This window comes from Zophobas morio, unplaced genomic scaffold (genome assembly GCF_036711695.1).
Source record: "Zophobas morio isolate AGI-343-1 ecotype UQ-CSIRO unplaced genomic scaffold, CSIRO_AGI_Zmor_V1 ptg000014l, whole genome shotgun sequence".
Taxonomy (NCBI): domain Eukaryota; kingdom Metazoa; phylum Arthropoda; class Insecta; order Coleoptera; family Tenebrionidae; genus Zophobas; species Zophobas morio.
The window spans coordinates 14,226,586-14,245,953 of record NW_026972119.1 but is presented as its reverse complement, the minus strand read 5'-3'; the positions used below and the strand labels follow the sequence as shown (position 1 = coordinate 14,245,953).

General features: G+C 37.0%; 1 protein-coding gene across 1 annotated transcript; it reads left to right on the top strand.

Moving 5' to 3' along the window:
- Positions 1 to 14,881: 14,881 nt before the first annotated feature.
- LOC135128566 (zinc finger protein Elbow) lies at positions 14,882 to 17,074 on the top strand. The gene is made up of 2 exons (XM_064055454.1): positions 14,882 to 15,258; positions 15,343 to 17,074. The coding sequence occupies exons 1-2, from the start codon at positions 15,196 to 15,198 to the stop codon at positions 16,606 to 16,608; spliced, it is 1,329 nt and encodes a 442-aa protein (XP_063911524.1). The 5' UTR covers positions 14,882 to 15,195; the 3' UTR covers positions 16,609 to 17,074.
- Positions 17,075 to 19,368: the final 2,294 nt, after the last annotated feature.

The following is a 19,368-nucleotide window of genomic DNA, read 5'->3' as shown; positions in this document are numbered from 1 at the left end:
GTACACAAATTGTTTACTTTTCGTTGATGGCTTGTTTGCTAAATTTAATTTGGGCACTGATCGCTTTATGTTTATGGTATGGATGTAATCAGCGCTGCGTCGAACACTTTGTACTTGTACTTGGTCTCACGTGATGAAGTAATGCCCGGCTATTTTTATTTTTTTAATATAGTAAAGCAAGTTGGCCAATTTTGTTATTTCGATATGTGTACCATAAAAAAATGGGGATTGCTCACAATAAGATTTACTGCATTCTGTGTAAAGTTCACGTTCCTAAGTGGTAGCACCGTCTAAAAACATTATTTGGAATTAAATATAACTTGTTATTAATAATAATGAATAATGATATTATAAAGGGACGGGCGGGAAATTTCATCAAGGAAAATTTTGGAATTGAAACGAAAATCAAAACAGTGCGCAAGCTAGTGCCGACGAAAAGTATTTTGGAAGTAGAAACCTTTGAAGAAAAAGATAGATATATTAAGAAACAACCATAATCTAAAGGGGATGCAAGGTGGGGAATACAAACAAACATAAGGAACGAAGCCAAGGGTTTAAAGTTAAAAGGAAAAATAGTTAAAAAATCCTATAAAAACATAATAGTAGATGGGATACAATGGTACTGGAGCGAAAAAGAACAAAAGCTGGTAACAAATATTACCAGCGATGAGGGAACAAAAAACTAACAAAAAGAATTCGGACAATAGGAACAAAATAAGTATTAAAGTAGTAGTAGAAATAATTTATTATTTGCCTTACAGGTTGATAAGATTATTATTATTATATAATGATAATTGTTCTATTCTTTCTGCTTGCCCACCCCTTGCCTTAGTTCCCTTTTCTTCTGTGCTTCTTTCATCCAGTCCAGTCCTCTTCCATCCTCGTTTAGCACTTCTTCCGTACTTTTCTCCGATGCTCTCAATCGTTCACATCCTTCCAGCATATGCTCTATTGTTTCTCCCTCTCCCCAACATATCCTACACCTTCTGTCAGTCTCATCCATCTAAAAATTATTCTCTTTTTCTTCATTTGCACACCTAAATCTCGCCCTCATTCTTTTCTCCTTTATACTCTCTCTCTCTGTGTGTACTTTGGTACTTCATTCATTACTATTTTTCTATACTCTGCATTATATCTAGACTCCGATATTCTCGATCTGCGTTCTTGCTTATCTATATCCTTATCTCTTACACTCATTTCTTCTTTCATACCCCTTCCCATTTCTCTAATTCTCTCTATTTCTTCACATGCTAAAGTAAAATCGATTTTGGCAAATGACATATCCCCTAAGAAAAGAGAGGGTGGGTGGGCGGGGTTAGTATCTGCTAAGGTAAGGCTGATTTTGGCAAATGACATACCCTCTAAGAAAAGAGAGGGTGGGTGGGCGCTGATAGTACCTGATAAGACAAGCCGCCCGCCCTCTATTTTCTTAGAGAATATGTGATTTGCCAAAATCACTTTCATATTAGTAAGTACTAACCCCACCCACGCACCCTCTCTTTTCTTAGAGGGTATGTCATCTGCAAAAATCGGTCTTATTTTAGCAAGTGCTACGAGACTGATTTTGGCAATGACATACCTTCTAAGAAAAGAGAGGGTGGGTGGGCGGGGCTAGTATCTACTAAGATAAGGCTGATTTTGGCAGATAACATACCCTCTAAGAAAAGAGAAAGTGGGTGAACGGAGCTAGTATTTTAACAGGCCGCCGCCCTTTATTTTCTTAAAGAATATGTTATTTGCCAAAATCAGTCTTAACAGGTACTAGTGCTGCCCACCCGCCCTCTTTATCATAGATGGTGTCTTATTTGCCAAAGTCACTTTTACCTTAGCAGGTACTAGCCCCGCCCACCCACCCTCTCTCTTCTTAGGGGATATGTCATTTGCCAAAATCGATTTTACTTTAGCGGGTACCTTCATAATACTTGTCTCTTTCGTTCCAAACATGTTTTTCCCCTGCCTTTCTTATTTCTTTCCAACATTCTTGCAATATTTTACAATCACCTCTCTCACTAAACTTCTCTTCAAATCCAACCGCTTTTTTACCTGCTTCCACTCCCATTTTCTCCCTTTTTGTTTCTTCTCTCACTATATACCCCGGCGTATACTTTTCCAATCCCAATGCCCATTTTAAGTATTTTTCTTGCATTCTCTCTATTTCTTCATATTCCCTCCATCTCCAAATATCAGCTACGTACATAAATACACTTTTGATCGAACTATCAAACATCATCATTCTTCTCTTATAGTCATGTCCAAATTTTCACTCTCCTATTCCTCATGCTATTCCTATCACTGTGTTCGCTTTTCGGATCATTTCATATCTGAGTTATTGCTCTTCAATAATGTATATCCTAATTACTGGAATTCTTTCACCTGTTCAATCTTCTTCCCTCTCCATGCTCACTCTTCCTTCTCCTTTCTTACTTTCTTCCCAAACACCACCATTTTTGTTTTTTTCCACATTCACTTCCAATTCCTTTCTTGTACGTACTTCTCGAAACTTTTAGTCATTGTTTTCATTTCTTCTATTTTCTTTGCCACAATCACCAAATCCTCCTCCTGTCTGTTCTTTTCTGAAAATTTCATCTATATCTCCTAAATAAGTTGCAAACAATGGGGGGCTGAGTGGGCATCCCTGTCTCACTCCTCTATTTGTATAAAAACTCTCGCTCTCTATTCCATTCACTCTCACTTTACTTAGTATTTCTTCATATATTTCTTCCATTTTCGTTACCAGGAAAATAAGTATAAAAGTAAAGAATAGAAAAGAACAGGAAAACCAAGATAAGGTAAATAAAAGAAACAAGAATAAAAGAGGAAATAGGGAAAGGAACAGAAAAATGACATAACAATTCATGAAGAAAATCGGAATGAAAAGTTCAAAACATGGAAAATGGGGTTATGGAACGTACAGGGACTAAACGGGAAAGAAGAAGAACTATTAGAAGAATTTGAGACAGTGTAGGAACAACTGTTTCCCAAAAAACACGTAATTTAATTAGGCATTCATAATTTATGTCAATCTCTGTACAAATGTAAATATGTCCTATCTTTCGTCTACCTGCCCTATGCTCCTACTTTTTCTTCCAGTTTCTAGAATTTTCTAAACACTCTTTACCGGTTTCCACCTCTCCAAAACCGAACCTACTTGTCGACAATTCAATTCGAGCTTTCAAACCGTAAGCATCTAATAAAAATCTGAAAACCGTAATCGTCGCTATTTCCCAAAATCACCAACGATACCCACAACAGAAACAAAAAAGAAAGGACAAGGAAGCATATTGACAGAAATGGAACACATATAATTCTTGCAAACTAGTACCGGACAGGGAATATCATAAAAATTAAGCAACAATGAAAACGTCAATTAGGTGTTAAGAAAGGCGGCAGGTATCTACCAAGACAGTAGAACACATAGAAAAGCGTCCTACCCTGAGTATCGTTTCTAGAATTTTCTAGGTAAACCAGCCGGCGACCGGCTAAAAGAGGTAGTTTCATAAATTTCGGTAATCCGATTAGGGTCGTCTTTGTTGTGCAATTTTTATGATCTTTCCTGTCCGGTGCCAGTTTGGAAGAACTATACTTATCTATAGACAGAAAAAGCGGCGGCGGCTGGAGTGGGAATAATAATCCACATCTTTACAGCATACGGACCTTCTGAAAATAACACAAAAGTAACCAAGGATGAATTCTGGGAGATACTACAAGAGGAAAGGGACCAAGTAGGTCATGAAATAAGGTGATCTAAATGGGAGAGTTGGGAAAGCAGATGAAGTAGGTCATTCTGTTAGAGTGTATGAAGAAGAGGTGCCAATAAATAACAATGGGAAAAGCATAAGGAAATACACAAGTACACTAGAGTTATGGACAGTAGAGGGGAAGAATCTATAACTGCTCTAGTACTAGCACAGTGAGAAAACAGAAATTTGATAAATGACATTAGAGTTAAAAGAGGCAGAGAAATTGGTAGTGACTATTACTTAGTAGAGATTAGAATAAAGGAGAATCATTAAAACGAGAAAGAAAAAGCAAGGAGAAACACCGAATACATACAATATAACATAAGGACATATAAACTAATGAACGAAGGCAATAAAAGAAAGTTCCAGAAAGCACTAGAAACAGACATACTTGGCAAGCTTTTAAAAAGTTAATTATTGACGCAGCGGAAAAAGGGGGCGGACGCCAACTGGGCACCAACTAATCGATATTTTAGAACAATTGTTTTAATTTAATGAATTGTACAAATATTTCCTGTTAAAAAAAACATATTTTCATGTTATGTAAACAATATCTCTTTTTTTTAGACGTGATAGAATTTTGTTAGTATTTTTCCTGTAATTAACGTACTAAACTCTATCAAATAAGTCATTTCTCTACACGCCAAGGCAAGGTAAGATTTCTATTTTAATTTTATTGAACTTATTCTTTTGTGGAGGGGGGAGTGGAAGAAATCTAAACGTGCTGGAATTTTTTGCAATTTTTTTCCGTTATCAATGTCCATAAATCTAGTAGACCAACAGCCTGTCAAAGTTAAGACACGTTTTTTGTTGCAGGCCTATGTAATAATTGAAAACTAGATGAAATACTTTTTATTAAATGCAAAATACTTAGATGCAATTATTTATTTTATATACAATTAATTTTATTACTAATATAATTACAAATTTTGTATCTATGCGATACGAGTTTGACGAATTCGTAGTCTGTTAAGATGCAATTTTTCTTCTAAAAACAATTCGGCTTGTCGAACCCTACGTGTTTTTATCACTGCTGGGATGTGTATAGATTGATTTTTAATATATATACTGGTCTGCACTGTGAGTAGAGTCTGTATAAATATATTAATATTTGGGTGTGTATGGTAAAATGCATCGGAAAAGTGAGCATGGAATGACTCACATGGGTTTGTTGTCAAGTCTAAATGACTTGAATCGGAAACCCACAAAAATGGAGGGAAAACAACTTCTTCACTTATATAGTTTTCCACTAAGTAATCCGAAAGTTTGCCGAATGCTTCTGTAGAAGGTACACCTGCCATAAAATCATTCACGTAACACTCGCTGACACTTAGGGGGTGAAGGTAAGGTAATCCATAACGATGATGAAACCGTTCTGAATTTGGATGAGACTCTTTCTAAATGGATACCAATCCCAAATGTTGGATTTTTCTAAACCAACTCTGGGCCAAGTGAAAACGGCATCCAAAGATACTACTAGAGGGCCAAACATGCTTGACTGCATTATCAATAGATTGTTCAAAATCTAAAATGATTCTTCTAGGATTGAGCAATAAATTAAAAGACTTTACTACCTTGTTTAAATTTTCAAATGTTTTTATATACGTTGAAGTATGTTTATTGGGAAGAAGGCAAAAAAACAGTGGTATGTAATGACTATTACGGATACAGTGAATAGTAAATTGTTGGAAGAAGAATTTAGGGGCATATTTAAATCTTCCATCCATACAATAAGTGTCGTTTTGTGATAAACATTTTAAGTTTGAAAGACAACCACATATAATTATGTTATTTTCGAAATCATTGTCCAAAAGAAAACATTCTTGTCGATCGGTTTTCGGATTTATCAAATTCAAAACCTCATGAACTTCACTGTTGTTCCATGGGTTGGTTGGCATGGCGCTCGTACGATTTCTATTGATGTTATGTCTAATTAAATAGATGTCCTTTGCGGTAATGTTGAACGTGGAATGAGCTACTTCCAAATTAATAATTTTCTCAGGTCTTTCGCATAAGTCTTCCATGGCCTTTCTTTTACATGAATTGCTGATGATCTGTCTACTTAATTTCTGCATATCCGCTTCATGGTTGTGATTTAGCTCGTACCAAATTATAGCATCGATTCCTTTAAACAAAAACAAAAAAGCTAGCTATGCAATACGATAGTAGGTATAGAAAACTAAACTTACCTCCAGTATGGCACTTTGCTGAACATCCTGCCACAGTGCAACTCCATAATATTTTATCATCTTTCAGCACTTTACGTTTTTTAAATTTAAAATCATTAATGATAAGCATTTTATGCCCACGTTGACTTGAAACGAAATCTATAGTTAAACTATCCATCTCTACACTCGTAAATGAAATGGAAAAATTGTTCCTACTTGTAGGATTACTGTAAAACACCCCCACACCCAAATAATTCCTTTTAGGAAACAAAATTCCAGAAATATTGGGAAAACCCGTCATACAGCCCCTAGCAAAAGCGTTCTGCTATGATGAACACGATTGAATGAAACATTGTAAATAAATCTGTTTTACTAAATTTACAACAGTAAAACCCAAACATAACTGGTCCCCCATAAATTAAAGTGCTTATACATAAGCTGCTACCGGTTCATTCATGAACTACCTGAAGCGGCTGGTTGGTGTCGAGTTGGGCTATCGTCAAAGGGTAGTTTTTAAAATCACCTGAAATTGCTGGTGCCGAATTGTCGTGTTTATTTTATGACGGATTAGACTTGGTGTCGAGTTCACCTGTACCCGAAAAAGGATGTGGCAAAACAAACAGTCGCAGCCATAAATGTACACCATGGTGGAAGGAAGAAATCAAGTCTGAAGTGAAACTTAAAAAGCAACTCTGGAGATCATACCTAAACAAGAAGGGTGAGAAGAACTATAAGAAATATAAAGAACAAAGAAAAAAAGTGAAAGAAAAAATTGCAGAGGCGAAGAAAAGATCGTGGGAAGACTTCGGTAATAAAATGCAGGAAAACAGAAATAACCATAACGGAAGTGGAAGAGGCTTTAAAGCAACTGAAGAACGGGAAAGCAGCGGGGATTGATAATATCAAAGCAGTGATGATGAAATGCATGGGAGAGAAAGGTACAAATATGCTGCACAAAATTATTAACAAGGCATGGAAAAAGGGAAAGTTACCAAAAGACTGGACAACGGCTGCGATACTCCCATTACACAAAAAAGGTGATACCAAAAAGTGTAGTAACTATAGAACAATATCAATACAAAGTCAAAAACAACTAGGATGAAGAACCAAAAAGTGCTCGATTAACGTCTTTGATAATGGTGAATTTTTCCAATTCAGACGTCTTATCATGATCTTACTAAATTTGTCGTTATTAAAGAACCTTGGACTTGTTCCAAGTGTTTAGTAAGCAATGAAACTGCAACTCTTCCTCCAAATAGAGCTCCTTATAAAAAATCAGTTTGAAGTTTTGAAGCTAGAATTATTTACGAAGATAGATGAACATTTTATTCAAATTGATAACAGTATTACGGCAGTTGAGGATGATATGAAGTTGTTCAAAGATGAAATTGTTCTTGTTAACATGGCAACAAGTTAAAATTGGCAACTATCTTTTTGATCCGTTTAAAGTTACATCTGGCGTACCACAGGATTCCCATTGTGGCCCAATTTGATTTCTTTTGTTTATAAATGTTTTTTCTAAGTTTCTTTTTTATGTCAATGATCTCAAGATCTTTAAACAATTATATGTGTAAAAGATTGCCAAGAATTACAAGCAGACTTAAATAATGTTTTTCATAAGTGTGAATTAAATTTTTTAATTTTGAATTAGATAAGTGTTTTTACATGACTTTCTGCCGCATTGGTTAACGAAATAAAAGACCTTGGTGTAATTTTTGAGTCAAAACTTTCGTTTAAAAATCATTATCGGTACATAGCCAATAAACCTCCACAAATGTGGGGATGTATTTGGCGGCATTATAAAGATATGAGTTCCTATGCATTGAAGATGGTGTATTTTCTTCGCCGGTGCGTTCCATTCTGGAGTACTGCGCTCCTATTTGCTACCCAATATATAAGATCGACATTGCCCTTCTGGAACCCGTTCAAAGGAAGTTCCTTCGTACCATTGAATTTAAAGAACACCACTATCGTCAACAAGGTGAATACGGGTGGGTGATGAACCTCCTTGGGATGAAATCTTTGGAAGGTCGTAGGAACATAGCGGAAAAAATGAAAATTTTGATATTTTTAATTCACAATCAGTCGCTTTTAAAAGAGCATTAAACTTTTTTATATGATTTATTTAAATATTTTTTTTTTAGTTAATGGATTATATTTTTAATTTTGTAAAATGGAGAAATTCCGTAATAAATAATAATAATAATTATTATTATTCTAGTAGTGTCAGAGTATCGACGACTGCACGTTGCGAAAATGCAAACCTCCTCATTAGAATCCTTAATTTTCTGGGGGTCCGCTTGTTCACAACCGGACTAATGTAATCGTCCCTCTACGTGGCTGCTTTCCTTTTCCGTGCTGTTGCGAAACCCCGTCCGATCGAAACGAAACACTTGACAAATTAATAAACCGAGCGCAACAAGAGCTTTTTCGCAACGGAAACAGATACCAGTAGTGGACAAATGTCCGGAAATTACAAACACAAGCCACGGGTTCGATCAAGAATGCGAATCTGCGGTTCAGCCACTCCACATCGGTAATAAATATTTCAGCGCAGTTCTCTCCAGACGGATAAAATAAGGTAACGACGACGAAGAACATCAACTAAAAGCTAGGTGAAAGAGCGATTTTTGCCTTGCGTATTCCTTCGGCGATGGTAGCTCGTAACGACCGGCAGCCCTCGTATCGATGACGTGTTTATGATGGCAGTCGCTGATGTACAGACTCTGCTAATGACTCAACATGTGTACAAAGCCGACATGATATCGTCCTGACTGAATTATTAACGCAACATACACATTATGGCAGAGGCACGTCCGACCAAGGCCGTAGATCTCGAGCCCGCGGAGATCGGATAGATATTCGTGGTAGATTTTTCCTGAGTGAATGCAGACAGCTGTTCTTTGGCGGTGAACTGTTTGTTTTCAAAAATGCGTGACTAAAAGGAGTTTCGTTTACCCCAGCGATTTGTTTGGAACAGTTTATGTTGATCTCCAGTTTTAACACCACGTGGACTTCCGAGAACTGTATATCACCACAAGCCATAAAGATACGGCTTGGCTGACATAAATTATGCTCGGCTCATTTGATAGCTCGCGCAGTAAGTGCTTTTCTAAATTCTACCAAATGGCATTTACGCCGCTCCCGACGTACACTATAAATGGAACCGAGACTCACAAAGCTCCAAATTTACACACACTACGGCCGTCGGCGGTCAGCCCGATACGTTTTTACATTTCGGCGATCGATCGTGACGTCGGAGGGACATCAAATGATAATTATTATCATCAAACGGTTGTCAAATTAGAGGAAAATGCGCGTCCGGCTCAGGGAGGACGATAATTATTAATGAGGAATCGATTTTCGTTGGCTTCGACACGTGTGCATAGAGCGCTGACGTCGTGTACTTGAAACCTGAAATAAAGACAGTGGGAAAAAAGGGTATTGTTAAGCTGGCGTCACACTAATGAAAATATTTTTATCCACGTCAGAATTAAGGGTATGTACGTGGTATAAGACAACCACAACAAAATGCTATAAAGGGTTGAAGCGTGACCAAACGCCTTGACGTGCTGGATGTTTAACCGATTCTGTATTTTTGCTCCATCCTGTATATTTCTGGTTTTTCCAATTAAAGTTGATGCATTTACTAAAGTTGATTTTTTGCAGTAATCCACGAGAATAAACTTAAAACAGTTGACTGAAAGTTATTTCGACAGAACTTCCCTCGCCCTTGAAGCACAGTTTGATAATAATTTTTCCTATCGAACTGTACTTTTCCCAAATTTTTTGTTGTTAGCTGTGTTCTTGTTACTTTATGAACATAAGATAGCATGTATTGTAATTTGATGTTTTCTCGACGTTTCTTAAATCTTAGAATATGAAAAAGTAATTCTCCCGTTTCGTCTGTCTGTTCTCTATGGTCTACTAACGCTTTTATTACGTTGAAACTGTTGAATTAATCCTTGTGAAATTATAGATATATGTATATATTTTAATGTTACACTCACCGACAATTTAATGACGTCATCTCATTTTTGGCCACCTAAAAAAATTAGCTAGACATTTTCTTGTATAGATCCCAACCGGGAAAAGTTATACATTTCGTCAAAAAATCCTACCATTTTTCCAAAATCGCCAAATGAAATGTGAGAATATTTCTATTTTTTTTAGCATAAACACGCTGTATTTCTCAAGTAAATCTGTGGAGATTGAATATCGCAGAATTTTTTTATGGATTTTTAGGACATTTTCCCAAAAGCTCAATTCTTTTCTTCGTAAATTCCTATCATTTTTGCAGAATCGCTTATTGAAATATAGCAATTTTTAGGATAATCAAAAAAACTCCTTTTCAAACCCAATATTTACAAAATCTTGCTTACGATCAATCAAATCTTAATATTTTGCGAATTAGCAGATTGAGATTTACATCTCAGAATTTTTTGTGGATTTTTTTTCAACATTTCCGAAAGTTAATTTTTCAATATCCTCCCCCCCCCCTCCAATGAAATATTTGATAATTTTTCAACAACCTTCGAAAATTACAAAGACAAATTTTTGTAGATTTCGACCCTCGGAAGTTATTTTCGGCAAGCTGTTATTTAAAAAAAAAAACATTTAATAAAACAATTATGAATTAGAAACGAAAAGAAAACAAACAAAAGGAAAATCCATTAAACCATAACTAACTAGAGAGATGTTCAAAGTTTGTGCCCTGTGCAGTAAGTTCGTAATGTTTCCAAATTTTGTTCATTTTTTGTAAAAGTTAGTCATCAGTATTTAAAAACTGATAAAACTGATTTTGGCAAATGACATACCCTCTAAGAAAAGATAGGGCGGGTGGGCGGGGCTAGTACTTGCGAAGATAAGACTGATTTTGGCAAATGAGTTACTTTCTAAGAAAAGAGAGGGTGGGTGGGTGGGGCTACTACCTGCTAAGATAAAACTGATTGTGGCAAATAAGATAAGACTGATTTTGGCAAATGAGCTACTTTCTAAGAAAAGAGGGCGGGTGGGCGGGGCTAGTACTTGCCAAGATAACACTGATTTTGGCAAATGACATATCCTCTAAGACAATAGAGGGTGGGGCTAGTACCTGCTAAGATTAGACTGATTTTAGCAAATGACGTATCCTCTAAGAAATTTAATTACATTTTTCCAAGAAAAGATATTAGAAGTTCCAAAGCACTTTCAAATTCTTTACAAACAAGAGTGCCTAGAACAACAAGATTGTTTTAAATTAAAAAAAAAAACGGGGTCCCAAAATTAACTCAAAATACAGGCAAGTCAGAATTTTCCAAAAATAGAATACCAAAGTCCCCCAAAATTTTTTTAAATATAATTTACATAAAAAAATTTCTATGGCCCCCAAAATAAAACACCATGAGTACCCAAACACTGCGACACTCAAGACTTTTTCAAATTCTTAAAAAGCTTAAAAGATTTTTTTCAAGTTCATCCAGCAACAAAACACCAGATTCCTTTAAATTTTCCGAAAATAAAACACCAGGGGACCTAAAATTAACTGTGAATACTTTAAACGTATGGTTTTGAAAACTTTGACAAACATTTTTAACTGCTTACTCGATTTTTACCGATTTGTACTAAATGTGACGAGGATTTTTTTTACCATTTTCCCCAGATTAACCAGTTGATTGCTAACAGTGTAGCGGAGAGTTTTTCGCCGTTTGCCGACACCCGGTATAGCAATCTGTATGATTTTTAAAAAGTTGACTTTCAAACTAAATATAAAATTAATAAATAAATTAATTTTGCGATTTTATTTGTGATATCCTCTGTGATAAAGTAAAAAAATAGACCACAACAATGGACTCAAAGTGTTGTTAAGATTGCTTATAATTACCTTAAAACGTTTGCAAAATTCCAAATGATTCGGTCTTCCGCTTCCAAAACTAAATTGTCAAATATTGCTATTCAATTTTGTTTTATTTTTCGAAAATTTGGATATCTATGGGAAAAACAAGTGTAGGAGAATGTAATTTTATTAAATTTAAATAACATTTATTAGGCCGAGTTGCAAGATGACATCATTATGCTTCTGATAAACTTGACACGTTTGCAAAATTTCAGAACATTGGGTTTTGGAGTTTTAATGTTAGATTGCAGAATGTTGTTGCATAATTTTGATTTTTTTACAATCTGAATATCTAAAGTCTTTCATATACCACAAGTGTAGGGGTGTGTAGACCGATTTTAATTATCGTTTTACCCTATACACGATATTCATAAGATACATATAAAATTTGACAAAAATCGGTCCAGTAGTTTCGGAGATTATATGTCTAATAAAAATCCGGACAGACAGCAAACAGACAGACAGACGGAAACGTCAGACCTATTTTTTTGCATTCTAAGGGCCATAAATATCCAGAAACTTTAAAGTAGCCAAAGCCCCGATGGGCTCGATTACAATAGGGTAAATGTGTACAAGAGTACGCACTTAGTGTAAAACTGTCAACAACTTTTTAATTTTTTTGGATAGACAAATTTTATGATATAGGTTCGTTATATACATGTTTTGAGATCAGATATATTTAATTGTACGCCCCAACACCACTATATTTTAAGAGTAATTTCAATTTTTGTCAAGATGTGTAAATGCGCACTCTTAGACAGTTCATTGCACAAGAGTACGCATTTGAACGCTTATGAGTACGCATTACATTTTATGAAAAAATATTTGTTTCTAAGGTGTAAATAAATGGGAATAAGTGACTACAGACTACACATAAAACGGGAGACCTATTTCTTCGTACTCTAGGGGTCTTGAAAAGACGAGAAAACGTAAAAATAGAGAGTCGGTCGACGGACTCGATTACAACACGCTCAGGAAGTAAAAATAAAAAAAAAAATCACCATAACCACCACCACACAACTTGAGAAGCAGTACAAAGTAGTAGAGTTAAATAATTCATTATCGTATGATATGTATCTCCAAGACTATTAGACTACGTATTGCAAGCAATGCGCACTCTTATACAATACCTCGCTGCGCACTCTTGTACATTTGTACATAACCTAATGTTTTCAAAGTTAAAAGCTTTTGATGGACAGAAAGTGTAAAACTGTTAGTGTATAACGACACCTTAAAAGTTACAACTAATGAAAATTATTACTGTAAAATAAAAGAACTGGTACGTACCTTACAAAAAACTAAAACTATGAGCGGTAAAAATTACATCCACACAACGTGTCAACATAAAATCGTCAGTACGACCAAACTATAAACTATATTCAGGTCACTTTTGCACCTTTATCTCAGGTTTAACATTAAATTCTGAATGGTATAACTTCATCTTACCCAGATGGCACTAATAAGCAGAAATCATCAGTGCGTACTCTTATACATATGCGCACTCTTGTACACATTTACCCTACTTCCTGAAAAACGATGGATTACCCAACCACACAGGAGAAATTTTCTCGACAAAATTTTGATCATCAGATTTTTCGAGGGCATGATTGATTTGATTTTTTTAAATAACTCTAATAACAACTACTGTTAACAATGTTGAGAATTCTTTGTTGTATATTTATTTTTTAGAAAAAATTAGCGTTGAATCTCAGTATACACACTGTTTTAATCAACATTTTTAAGTAATTAAGACCACGTTGCTAAAACTGCCAAAAGTGAAACGATAAATACATAAATTTTAATCAGTATTCACTAAACCGAATGTAGTACCACATACTTGAAAAGAAAAAGTCGTCTAGTAAGCAATGAAATTTAATGTTAAAAAAATTATATTGGCAACACAGACGCGTTCCGTGTTTAGTCAAATAACTGTCAAATAAACGTCAAACAGCTGCAATTCCAACATCATTTATTTTAAAAATAAATTTCATGCCCTACTCTACGAATTTTTCTTCGATCATATGATATTTGACTACGATTTCAAAGTTTGAAGTAAATTTTCATTTCATATTATGTTTGTATATATTTTTGATTGTCCGCATTAAAATCAGAAAAAAGAGCCTGAATATAAATTGCAAACGTATATATTTAGCAAAATTTTGTGATGACGTCATGAAACTTTTGAAGAATATACATATAAATACTACTATTTATTTGTAAATTTTGATATTTTGGAACGATCTCTATGTTAAAATAAAGCGAAGATGGATTATCAAATAAGCAAGACAACAAATTGTAGTCTATAATAAAATAAAATTAACAATATAACAACAGTAACCTATGTTTTCATATTATGTAACCTGTTAAACCAGAAAGTCTTCTTTACCTCCCAGCTTTCATTCTGGAAGTAAAAATATGTTTGCACAAACATAAATGGACTGAAATTACCAACTTGTTAAAAAGTCAGTAATAGCTGTCAAGTGATTCATTAGAATTCCCTCTAACAAGGCAAAAGTCGACACCATACAACTCTGTGGTGATAATCCGTCCATTTACAAAGTACGTAATTAAATTAACACATAAACAAGCATTTCAAACCAAGTATTATTAGTTAAAAGTAAGGTTATGTTTTTTACACATTGTGTAATTGTGCGTGAGAAAAATTCAAACTAATTGATTTCAAATCATTAGTTTCCAGTAATTATACTAATTCAGTTTATAATGTGTGTACTTTTATTACATGCCAAATACGCAGGGACATATTTCATATTTTTATGACATTAATTAAATTCATTTTGAAAGCACTGCAATTATTATAAATTAACAAGGTGTGTAGGCACACACGTGTATTGACAAAACGCAATTAAAATAAATGACAAAATTTTCGCTATTTTGGTGTCAGTTTCACTATATTTTTGTATATACTAGGTATAATACAAAATTATTCGAAAAAAAACCGACTACTTGTATAACACGTTCTACGTTTAATGCGCGCATAAACGAACTCCGAAACCAATCCCCAACCCACGAAGTCGCGTTTTCCATCTGCAGCAGCAAATGACTTCCAAATTTGCTACTAAACGGGTGTTGATGAAGAACGGGGCGACACACCGGAGCAAAGAGTGTCGACAAGCAAACAGAAGAAGCAATAACATGGTGATCTGTGGTCGAGGGTGTCAAAGCTCACAGCAGTGGGGGATGGAGGGACGCGTGACGTCATCACAGTGAGAGAGCGCCTGTCGCATGGCCAACCGAGCGTCAGTCATGCTCTCGACTCCGGTGAGAGCGTATGTTCTAGCGTTCAGCGACGTGCGATTGTTTTACACCTGAATGGCCCTAGCCATCCGGATTCTTAGTTCGTTCTTCGTTATCAAGTGGCTGTAGAGTGACCGGTAGTGTTAAAAGTCGCAAAATGTTGAGTTCGCCCAGCAATCAATATCTTCGACCCGAGTACTTAACACCGCTGCCCACGACGGTAAGTGTTTATTCAAGCTTTCGTGCAGTGGTTGTGGTGTACCGGTGTTTTTTTTGGGTGAGGAATTAATGTTTTTTTTTGCAGCTGGATGCGAAGAAGAGTCCGTTAGCGCTTTTGGCCCAAACTTGTAGCCAAATCGGTGCGGATGCCCCCAATTCCAAGTTGCTTCAAAGCGCGGAAAAATCCTCCAAGTCGAGCAAGTTGGATGCACCTAAAGAAAAAAACACAAATGTGACGGAGTTGCACCACAAATCCACAAACAACGGTTTGCCGAGGGAAAAGTCCAGGTCTCCTGAGGAAAGATCCAGTTCGGCTTCCACAGGAAGCCGCGTTCGCACTCCTTCGACTTCAAAGAGTACTCACTCGGGTTCTGCAAGTGGTCGATGTGCTAGTAATCAAAGCGCGACTTCGCCTCGAGCTTCACCTTCGGCGGCTTCCGAGCGCAAAACCCCAGCGAGTGACGGGATTAGTGGTGACCAAAATAATTCCAAATCGAGCGAACGGGGAAGTCCTTCAACCCCCGTTTCTTCTTCGGCGAAGACCGCCTTCACCCCGAATATTCTAACATCCTCGTCGGACCCAGCCATCAAGGATCTACCACTCGGAACCTTCAAACCCGGTGTTCCTGTGTCTTCGGCGTTCCTTCCCGGCTACCCCGGATTTCCTCTCCCCATGGATTTGATGACCAACAGCTTGATGTCGCAGCACCACGCCCTCAAAGCTGGAGGTTTGAGTCCCTACCTCAACTACGGGAGGATAAAGACGGACTCGTTGCCCTCGGTGTGCAGAGACCCTTATTGCACCGGATGCGGCGTGAGCTCGCACCTTTTGGGGAAGACGTCCGCGGCTTGTCCGGCCGGGTGCAGCCAGTGCGACCACACCAAGCCGCCCACCTCCACGGCGTATCTCGGGCATAATCCGGCGGCGGCCGCCTATGCCCATGCCCAGCTGGCGGCGCTGGCCGCCGCCTCCCACTTGCCCTACGTCTGCAACTGGATCTCGGGGGACGCGGCCTATTGTGGTAAACGGTTCTCTAGTTCCGAGGAACTGTTGTCCCACTTGAGGACTCATACTAGTGTGAGCGTGTCCGAGAGTTCTGCACTGTCGATGTTGAGTTCTTCGAGTTTGCCGCCCACGCACCCGTTGTTGCATAGGACGTACCCGACGCCGCCTCTCAGTCCTCTGGCGACGGCGAGGTATCACCCGTACAGTAAGCCGTCCCTGCTGCCGCCCTCGCTCACTTCCTCGCTGTCGGGGTTCCCGTTGAGTCACCCCGGACTGCCACCTTACTTGTCGCCTTATTCGCTATACGGCCCCCGGCTGGGGGCGGCTCCAGGCATGCACCCGTAAAAGAATCTTGTTCCAAGCCAAATCTTGAAGCTGTGTTACGATTGACTTTTCGACTAGTCGCACGAGATTACCTGATGGACTCGGATATCTGTCTCGGAAGTGTTTCTGTGTGGACGTGACTGTGTGATATTATTTTTAATATGTACATTCGTAAGAGCTGATTCGTTTTTTGTAAATAATCCGGGGTTGCCCTATATTATGTAAATTTGTGTACAGGATCTCAGTTTTATTTATTGCATTGTTAGCACGATCACTTGACGTCACGATTGTATACTCATGATTTTCGACCTTTTTTCGAAGTGCGTAATGTTTCGTCGTCTGTGTACAATAATATTCTTGTACAAATTGTTCTACTCATATCATTGTGTAATTTTTTTCAAATTTTCTTAAGCTGTTTTATTGTTAACGATTTTTAAAATGTGTTATTTTATTTCTTTATTTTAAAAGAGTAAATTGCTGAAATCTGGAGGTATTTTTATTTCTCAATACGACTCGAAACTTCGGATACTTGGAATTTCTTCAAAAATTAAAAGCAATATTTTAACATTTCATCGACCATAAAACAAAAATAATTGGGACAAAATAACGAGCCGCCAGAGCCATCTATCTAATCCTAGAATAGATCAGCGGCGGCAGCTGTTGATGAAATCCTTAAAACCTCTCCACAAAATCGACTTCCGTCGCTCTCGCACTCTCTCCACGTCAGTCTCCCGCATCGACGTGCAGCAAAAACGAACGACAATCTTTCAAGTTTCCCAAGAACACATTAATCGGCATTTACTTGACAACAGTAGTGACATATTTATGATTCTTACGCTTACATATATGAATGTTTACCATACATTAAGGTAATTTATTTCTATTCAACTTGGCATTTCTATTAGTCTATAACTACTTAAGCTACTACCAACGAGATTTATTTTAGAACTTTCTATATAGTTAATTTCAAGCAAAGGTTAGATGTCGTCGTATTTTATCGTTTTTATCGTCGCATAAATTATCAATCGTTATAACTTTTCTTTAAAGTTATTACCTTCGATTCATCGACTGCACCCAGCTGAAATAAATTAAGTGCGAAAGCTCCATTCCCATTACAACCGTTCTAAAAACGTCTCCTGTTAAGATGAGGTTGCGAGGAAATACACAGATCATTAAACTAGCGGCATGCCGGACTGCAAACTGACTCATTCGATCACGAAACTTAAAAATCGAAAGTGAACACCAGTCGTACAGCCAACGTATGCAACCAACATTACGCCGACCGACCTGCAATCACGCACACCGTCCCCATCAGCCATAAATGCTGCCATGTTGGTCCGCAAAAACAAACTTTCAAAATGAGGTTTTTGTTACAATACAAGAGTGTGAATACAAAAAAAATTGGTGCAAACTTTGAATCTGCACACAGGAGTGTGTATTCTTGAGGACAAAATCGTTATAGAGTGTCGATTTGGGATTAGCGGCTGCGGAGCGCCGAATATCGGCTGGCGAGTCCCCTCTACCGCAGATTCGGACTTAATACGCTCGTTAATTTGATGGCTTATAATTTGGAGGTTGGGATGATCGAAATGTGTATTTATCCTAAGTATACCATTAGCACCAGGACCATTGTAGAGATCACAAATCACTACAATTTGGAGGCGACGCCTAGACGGCACTTAATAACGTGGTCCGAGTTGGCGCCGTAGGCCCTCCTTCGCGTCAATTGTTTGTTTTGACCGAATTCTATCTAATTGAATAATCAGTCAAAGCGAAGGCGAATCGGTCCTGGAAGACGACTGGCCGATTCGGTATAATATATCGACATAAAAGTAAAATTAATAGTTCTTATATGTTGTTTCTATTATGGCTAAATTGATTGATGTTTATCATGTTTTGTTAATGTTGTTTCCCATTCAGTAGTTGGGAACGGGACACAATGTACCAGACAAGGACAGTGATAATAAATTAGCAGCGGTCGTTCATGACAAGGATTAATAGATTGTATTGTCAGCAGGGAAGACTTTGATGTATTCCCCGAGCTATTCTCTAATGCTGTTCAATTGAAACTGTTCTCACATTTATTATAATCAGGACTATAAGATGGTAGTCGGCAGTGTCATTTTCATATTAATAACGCAATGCGGGGTTTTCGTTACCTTCGCCCTTTTTTATGTAATGGCGACCCACTAACATTTATCATAGGATATGTCAGCGTTTTCGGGATATAACTAATTAGACATTATAAAAATTTATGACAACTAACAACCGAGCGAACTTAGGGCGGATCACTTTATTTCGTGTTATCTCGACTGCGAAGGGGTTTTGTGGAAAACTTTGATTATCTTGCGGCCGTTATTTTTTTTTATGAATTAATTTATTGTTTGGTTTGCAAAGGTCACAATAAACTGTGTAGGACTAAAAATGTGTCAGTATCACGTCTATCATTACTGTGTAGTTTATATGAGAAATAAATGTGATTTTTATTCACCAATAATAGCTAGGTATAGAAAAGAATAGCAATTTGGTCATTAAAACCGTTACCTGGAAACAAGGATCAAACTGACCAGGTAAAGGCACGCTGATTACCACAACAAGGAATCTTTTTAAGGAATTGATTTAATTTTTTTGGTGTTGCCAAGAGTTCTAAAGTTGTTAATTTAAAAACAATTAACCTTTTTTACGATAACATATGCTAAAAAGGAAATAACATTAAAAAACACAATTGATAAAATCGTTCAAAAATATCTAACAGTTCATGCAGCTACTGTTTTTTGAGCA

Coding starts and splice junctions, on each gene's coding strand:
- LOC135128566 (XM_064055454.1), top strand. CDS start 15,196: ATGTTGAGTTCGCCCAGCAATCAATATCTTCGACCCGAGTACTTAACA. Junction 15,259..15,342: donor TAACACCGCTGCCCACGACG/GTAAGTGTTTAT, acceptor TTTTTTTTGCAG/CTGGATGCGAAGAAGAGTCC.